This window comes from Schistocerca serialis, chromosome 1 (genome assembly GCF_023864345.2).
Source record: "Schistocerca serialis cubense isolate TAMUIC-IGC-003099 chromosome 1, iqSchSeri2.2, whole genome shotgun sequence".
Classification (NCBI taxonomy): domain Eukaryota; kingdom Metazoa; phylum Arthropoda; class Insecta; order Orthoptera; family Acrididae; genus Schistocerca; species Schistocerca serialis.
In genome coordinates this window covers 226927160-226935603 of record NC_064638.1, presented here as the reverse complement: position 1 = coordinate 226935603, position 8444 = coordinate 226927160, and the positions used below count along the sequence as shown (strand labels likewise).

The following is an 8444-nucleotide window of genomic DNA, read 5'->3' as shown; positions in this document are numbered from 1 at the left end:
TCTTGTGTTTAACCCTTCCTGTATAAAACTGAGGAGAAATTTTATCTGATAATTAAAATGGTTAGTGGGAATGGAACTAGAAGAGCAAAAACAGAATTTACAAGTGTTTTCTAGCCGACGTTTAATGTACATGCAGCTTTTGTGTTTAATCCTCCAACCACAGGGAACGTGAAAATCTTGTTCAATGTAATGTACACAGAGAAACTTGCTGACAACTTTTCTGATGGTGGCATGTCTTGAAGCTATGTTCCATACACAAGCTTGCAAAACTGGTTACGAAATTCCTGGTGTGAGAAGATATATGTGTAACTGTGTGGATGAGACTTGAGAATGTGTAATACAAGACTCCTGATATTCCACAGCAACAGAAAACACCAGACGAGAAAATAATGGCTTAAATCACACAAACACCCAGATATTTTACTCAGCATGCCTCACAGCATTGTGCAGAAAGAACCTTAGGCGCACTTGCTACGACCATGACTGCAGGATTAAATTTTCTAGAATGAATGTAGTCTTCCATGATAATTGTTAAATGAGCAGAAATGTTTCACGTTACATGCAAAGCTACACTGGTTACATTTCTCCCTTTACACTATGGTGTACATAAAAATTTGAGCAATTTTTAGTTTTTCCTTACTTTATGCCTGTGACTTTGAGGCTGCCATACTATTTTAATCCATACTGACAAAATTACATTGCTACAAATAATCATGACAGAAGCCTAACAAGCAGTAGCATACAGTTTGCAAAAAGCAGTCAACACGTATGGGACAGACACCGAGCAGGGAAACATTGTATACTGTATGGAAGAGTTATAAAACTTTCCATTACTTTTAGGGATGTCAATTTGCTGACACAATAAGTAAAGTAATCGCTTTACTTTCGCTTAGTCGTTAGTGTTGCTGAATAAACATATATGAAAATTTATATGTGGTAGTTTTCATTCTCACAATGTCATCTCTGCTAGATTATATTGGAAGAGAAACTTTAGTTGTTCTGCTGTTAAGGCATGTGCTCACTAGCAAGTAAACTTCCAGAAGTTGTTTCTGTCAGTTGTTTGGCGTAGGAACGCTCCCAACAAGTCGACTTTCACAAGTTTCAACTTGAAGAAGTAGCTTGCACAAGTTAGTGGAAACAATTTCTTGTGTCTTGCTGCAAATATTTCCCGAACATGCCAGTTGGGAAGTTCTTCTCAGGTTTGCAGAAGTTGTGTGTTTAACACCAGTAATAAAATGTCAAGTCTTGAAAAGGAGAATAGCACAGAGGCAGATGAGCAAAACTATGTGTACCTTTGGTAGACCAAAACTTATGCAACTGACCATCACAGCCAGAAGGGGAATTTGAATGGCGGTTCATAATTCTTCATATTTTAGCTTTAATGTAAATGTGTTATGTAAAATAACAAATTGCTTGCAAAAATCTGTGACTAATGAAAATGCAATCTGTTGGTAGTATAGCTGGCACAGTTTTGTATGGCATTTCTGAATGTCTGATTGTACTATAGACAAGCCACGTTGGAGACTAGATTTTAATGCAGTCAATAATGTTTCTCAATAACAAACATGTACAGCTTTTTATTCATTTCATCACCCAAATATTTCGCTTTTCCTTAATTTTGTTTTCTTCAATAATAACAGTAATAATACTGCAACAATGGCAGAGGCTGCTCTATTTTTTAAGCATGACTGTGTAAACTTCCTTGTATTTATGTCATGATGCAATTCTAGTGGAAACACTTCTGGAAGTACTTGCAGCAAGTACCTGAAATTAACTAGCAGAAGTAAAGTTGTGCAGGTTTTTGCTCTAATGTAAACACTCCAGCAAAAGCTTTCAGAAATTACTTGTCTAGTGGACACACACATTTAAGCACTGCACGAAAATAAAATAGATTTGTAAATATTCATTCTAGAGATGTTTCAAGAGGAACTTCTTACTGGTGGATGTGATTGCAAATTCATTTCCGAAGTAATATTTGCTCTCTGCAACTTCATCTAACTGTGAAAGTATGCTAAACATTTCTACAAAGAAGCACTTACTTACAGTCATGCTGCATTACACAGGCAAATACACACGGTATGGCATTAAATGCAACGTTGAGTTACAGTGATGCAGCTTTCAGTCTAATTTTGTCTACTGAACTTCAGCAGATGTACTAGAGGTAACTGCATGTTCGTTATGCAAGCGACAAACTGAAGGGATAGGTGAACACTGTCCCACCAGGGAAAATGAATTTCTGCATAAAATTGCTACTCAGAAAACAGATTTACAACAGAGGAACAATACATTAGAATCAACAGGCCACATCACTTGTAACAAATATAATATGGACACTAATTTCTGATTTAGATGAATGCTGATGCACTAACCAAATTTCGCTAACATTTCTCCTCTAAACACCGAACACAAATTACATTACTGACTATTCATTATTTAACAACCAGTTCAAGTAACTGCTGCAAGCTTTAATTTGGTAAGTACATGCAAGTGATACATCCATGTAAGTTCTCTACAAAATGCAAAGAAACCTTGACAAACCCAACTTTACTTTAGAAATACACCATGTAATAGTGCAGTAGTTATGCAACCTGCAAGTGAGTTAACACACTCCCATGATGGTGGTGATGACGTGACATAAATGCAATGAACTTTTGGAATTTACAGCAACAGCAGAGTGTGTGCCATATCAGAACAGTTCTCCCCCTATTAAAGAAATCAAGCCACCAAACTGTAAACCCATATGAGTGTTTTCCCGATTGATCAACCTTGGAGGTGTGGACTTAACAGAACACTATGAAAAGTCACAAAAATGTTGACAGTTGGACACTTCCGCAAGTCCTAAAATTTTATGTTAACTGGTTAAAACAAAAATCAAGCCAGAATAGTCACTGTGAGTATTTCCAGACAAAACAATTGGAACAAGACATGAAATAATTATTTCATGCAGTACACAAGAGAGAGAGAGAGAGAGAGAGAGACTTTAAGAATATTTTTAAATACAATAGAAGGTACGTAAATGAGAAGACTTTAGTCGTAAATTAGACATCCACCACTTAAGAATTCTTCATACACCTGTGAAGTGAAATCTCTGGAGAAATGGCTAGGAACTTTCTCACTGCCTACAAGCCAGTTTACCTAAAAGGCTAATCTTTACTAACCACCACTATTTATGCAAATGATCAAATTGTAATATAAGTATGAGATGTTAAATCGCTTGTTCCACCCTGTAACTAGCCCCCACTGCTCATGTGAAAAAATACAGCAAAAAGTCAGACTTCGAACTTTATTCAGAAATTATTAAATAAAATATAATTCAAACCCACTATTTATGTTTTAAAGCATTTATTTCAATCATTATTACACATTCATAATTTCAAACACTCAGCACACAAACATTTTTCAGTTAACATTCGCTAAATCAAGCTTCACAAACACGACAATCCAAATCCAATACACTCACTTCACACTGGTAGTGTGATAACTTAATGACTACAATCTCAGCCACAATCTCTTGACCTTAAATACATACTGCATGACATTAAGAACTGGAGACATTCATGGATTCTGCCTACCATTTGTAACTATATACAAAAAAGCATTTGTCAAGTAGTTTTCACACGGACACTTCTTCAGTTACAACCAAAAAACCATTTCCAATCACAGTACATACATACAACAAGTTTCTTTGGAGTAATATTTTAAATTCAAAACACACACTTTTCGTGAATCTGTGAATATTCATGTGAAATACAAATGAATTATGTTTTTTTCCATTATATAATTAAACATTACAAAAGGAAATGCTCAATACCATGTGCTTTAAGGTTTAGTAGTAAGGAAAAACCCTTTCATCAAAATTACACACTTTCAGCATGAGGTGATAAACTAAAGTCATTAAGCTGAGACTTGTTACAAAAATAATAAAAATTAAAACCACACACACACACAATTCTGTACATATGCATTATGAACACAAAATGATCTTCCACATCATTTAACAAACTCAGCACACGGTCCACTTCTTGCAAAATATGACTTTTTTTCAGCATTCAACAGCTATATCTCACTCTATGAGGAGCATACCATCCATCAAATATGACTAAATAGGATGGACTACTGGAAAAATAATTGCCCCATCAGTTATATTTCAGCATTGAATCATGTTTGTTTTTCTGTGACCACATTCCCTGCTGGCCATTGGTGCTGCCCCCAGCTGGTCCTTGGCTGTTCATCCACCCACCACCATAATTAGTGGGTTGCTGATTTGTTCCGGTTGAAGCAGTGTCACTAGGATTCCCTTGCTGAGCAGCCTGTCCACCTTGCTGACCTGATCCCATCAGTCCCCAACCAGCCTGATTTAGAGCAGCTGCCACGAGCATGGGGTTTACTGCTGTCAACAATACATTTTGCATGTCTGAAGTGTTACCTTGTGCTCCCATATTTGCACCACTACCACCTCCCTGCCCAGACATACCCATACCCATCTGACCCATATTCACATTTGGGGTCAATGTAGTGTTGTTTGACCGAGGTGATGCAGAGCCCATCCTCATATCTTCCCAATCTCTACCTCTGGCACCACCAACCATTGCCATTCCACCTTGCCTATTGGGACCACCTTGATACCCGCCTGCATTGCGGGCGTAATTATCGGCGTTTTTTGGCAATGCCATGCCCGTACGAACTGATACACCCTTAATAAGATGGTCCTCTCCACACAAACTGTTAGCCACCTCTGGATCTAAAAAAGTCACAAATGCAAATGCCCTGAATGGTTTTGGAATGAAAACATCAGTTACTTCACCAAAGTCAGAAAAGTAATCCTTTAGATCTTGAGCTGTCATATCTTGAGTTACTCTGCCAACAAATACTTTAGATGGCATTTGCTGAATGTGTCCATCTTTGGAATTAGGTATTTTAACATCACACCAACGTTCTCCAATTAAATGTCTTTGCGAGATGACTCGCATCTGTGATTCTATGTCCTTAAACCTAATGAAACCAAATCCCTTTGACTGTCCTGTTTTGGGATCGACCTTAACTTGTGACATAAGCAATTCACCAAACGCCTCAAAATATTCACGTAACTGCTGATCATTAATTTTCCACGGTAAACCAAGAACAATTAGATCAGTGCACTTCAGCTTGCTTTCCATTCTTTTGGTCTTAGACATTGAATTAATGGTATTATCATCTGATTTCCTTTTGTTCTCTTTGGGGAATACACAACAATATAAATTACCTTTCCAACCATCCTCTGGTGGATGCAATTTTCCATCAGCGAGACGAATCCCTCTCATACCCTGCGATTCCTTACAACGATACTTGAGACCACATGCTCCTGGAAACTGTGCTACCAATGTTGATAGTAGCAGTGTGCCATCTTCCTCAGTAGGAAGCTCCACAGGCTCCTCACATTCTTCTTCCGCAACCTGCACGTACTCTGTCATGTTTTTGTTCCTAAAAGAAATGGAGAAAGGTTGTCTCAATTAAATTACCAACAAAGGTTTAGAATGATCAAAGTTAGCTACGCGAAAATGGAATCTCTCAGAAGGTAATACTTAATTATTAAGAAATTCATTCCTCATCAGATACAATGCAACAAACTACAATTTAAATGTCCCTAGACACACCGATACTAAATCATACTACTGAACTGCAAAACATGGGCACAGTACGTCATTAATCAAACATTTCAATCTAACATTTAATACTTAAGAGCTGTCAATACATTAAACCCCCCCCCCCCCCAGAAAAATTAATTCCTTTGCCCAAAAAATTAGGCCTGGTGCTTCACTAAGCCAAGAATATAGCAATTCTGCAAGGTGCTTAACTCCTATTCCATCATAAAATAATAGTTGACATGAGAAAACCATGCGACACAGTAAACACGACCGATCTGGCAGAAAGTTCACAGAATGTTTCCAGAGAATTTGTGAAATAAAATACCGAGTTCTGGACAATGCTCAGTACGCAAACAAGCAGCGACGGACGTCGTGCCCACAACACAATTAAAATTTTATTGTAACTTCGTATTGTCTGCGGGTGGAATGCAAAGGAATCAACTACGAACGCTTGGACAATTTCGTATATTAGCAAACAGGCTCACCTTACAAGGCAGAACACGTAAATAACACGGTGCACTCGATGATTATTAACAACGATTAGTTACGGCACGATTAGTAACATCTGTTCGCAACAGTCCAGGACCCAGACAAATACTTTACACCTATTACGACGCAGTACCAGCAAGCAAGAAAATGGATGCTGTACTGCGCGTGCGCAGAGCTGCGGCTTGAATATCAATAACAACTTCTCCTTCACCAGTAACCTATCTTACGGCAAAGTTTTACCTCGCAAAGCGCGTTGTTACGGCATTTGTAATAATGGCGGCTGCATAAACATCTATTTTTCACGAAAGTGCGCCAATAAAAATATCTCTAATCGTAATTTAAGTTTTCGTCCGAAGAAAGCTTACCGTCTACTACAACTGTTTACTAAATACGAACCACTGCACTAATATTTTCCACTCAACACAAACTATTAGTTACGCAAGTACCGACACATAAACCATTTACCACCACATTCACATCACACACAACGCCATACAAAGATCAATCTCAAAAGACATCAACGACCAAAGATGATACTCAATTTACTTTATACCAAAGATCACTGGTATGGAACCAAGGCATTTCGAATACTTTTTTTATTTTATTCGCTTCTGGCATACAAACTTTTTATACATCACATTTTAGTTCTTTTGAGACACAAACATATAGCAAGATAACATTTGTCTTTCTTCATTCATGTACGTGTTCAGATAGAGACATTTGTACCTACACTGCAAAAACACAAGTGACAGCTAACCATTTAACTGTTTATTCATTTCTGCAGTTAAATTCAGTGATCAAAATTATTTCAAATTTTTATGTCTTCGTTCACTATAAATCTGGATATGGCGTGGTAGATCCTCCTTGTTCAGTCTCCGATAACTGGGCTCGTGCAAAGCGGCTGGCAGTGACGCAAGTTTAAAAACTGCTTTAAAAAGTTGACTCTAGCTTTCTCATAACGTGTACACCGAAATAAGATGTGGTTTATATCACCTATTGTTTGTTCTTCACACTAATAGTAGGTTGTCTCATATACACCGATTCTGTGTAAATGGGTGGGGAAGAGATCCATGACTTAGACACATTCTCACAATGCATATTATAATTTTCCTTGAATGTTTGTACGTCGCAAACCATGGTTGTGTTGATGTGAATTTTTGTATATTTGCATAGCTTTTACCTCTTGTTTGTTGACTTTCATTTCATTCTTCCTGCTATGAGAGAAGCACTTGTTCTCTTACTGTTGGGATTTTTCTGTGCATGGGAGTTTAATGTCTATAGGTCTTCACTGTTAATCGTTTCTCTCACTTGTTGATCGGATTTATCATTGCATAGAATGCCAGAATGTGACTTCATCCATACAAATTCTATAATCTGACCTGTTTTCTTACCTTGGTGATAATCATTTAATTGTTGAGACTCCATTTAATAGATCTGTTGACCCAGTCCCTGTACTTATTAATTCAGAAGTTAGAATATTCTAATCTAGTTGTTTAAAAACCATTTTAGCAACAAAGTCCCTTGACAACAAGAAGCTTAGGATACCCTCCTCGGTATAAAACGATTGCATATTAACTTACTTGAAAGGAAATTCAGCAATTAACCACTTTTTATTTTTTTGTCTTTATGCATTCCAGGTTTTGGCAGAGCTTCACATGCCATAACTCAGATATGTACATAATTATCTAGCCTGCAACTCTCTGTTTCCGAACTGTGTATCTATCATACATGCTTTTACAATCCAAGTTATATTGTTCCCATACAGCATTCATCATATGACCAACCGTTGGGTCAATTCCAGTGTTCAATTCCACCCGTCAGCTTTGACCAAGAGCTCCTACGTAAAAGGCTGAATCGTCTGCCATGTTTTCCCCAACTCTGAGGATTTGGTAATGTTCACCTTGTGGGGGATAACCTACTCACACAACGTTTACATTATTTCTTATAAAATATTTGATATTGCTTGTATAAAGCGTACCAAACAGTAATTCATGTATACAGAAATATTTAGAATGCCTTTTTCTTATGGAAGAAAAACTTAAGTGTAATACTGCAAGGCTATAGAAATGTAGGCTCATGTCAATGTGAGGCCCCTAGAAATGTACCATGCATGATCTCAAACCTAGAAGTATGTACATTCCCCAAAATTGATGTTGTTTGCTATTTTTTGTTTATTTTTTGTTCATAAGATTAAATTAGTTCTTGCCCAGCAGGGAAGTCTGAGGAACCTTCCCTCCAAACACATAATTTTTTTGTATCTGGAATTCATGCTGTTATTAAATGTCTTTATCACTAACACAAAAATAAGGCAGAAAATTTGTTACTATTTGA

General features: G+C 37.2%; 1 protein-coding gene across 2 annotated transcripts; it reads right to left on the bottom strand.

The window, feature by feature from the left end:
- Positions 1 to 3325: 3325 nt before the first annotated feature.
- Positions 3326 to 6618, bottom strand: LOC126466356 (TAR DNA-binding protein 43-like). Of its 2 annotated transcripts, none has more exons than XM_050096379.1 (2): positions 6479 to 6618; positions 3326 to 5460 (listed from the first exon to the last, which is right to left on the bottom strand). In XM_050096379.1, the coding sequence occupies exon 2, from the start codon at positions 5448 to 5450 to the stop codon at positions 4137 to 4139; it is 1314 nt and encodes a 437-aa protein (XP_049952336.1). In that variant the 5' UTR covers positions 5451 to 5460; positions 6479 to 6618; the 3' UTR covers positions 3326 to 4136. The 2 variants fall into 2 exon arrangements, with proteins under 2 accessions (XP_049952336.1, XP_049952337.1); XM_050096380.1 differs by lacking the exon at positions 6479 to 6618 and adding an exon at positions 6110 to 6260.
- Between the last annotated feature and the right edge of the window lie 1826 nt (positions 6619 to 8444).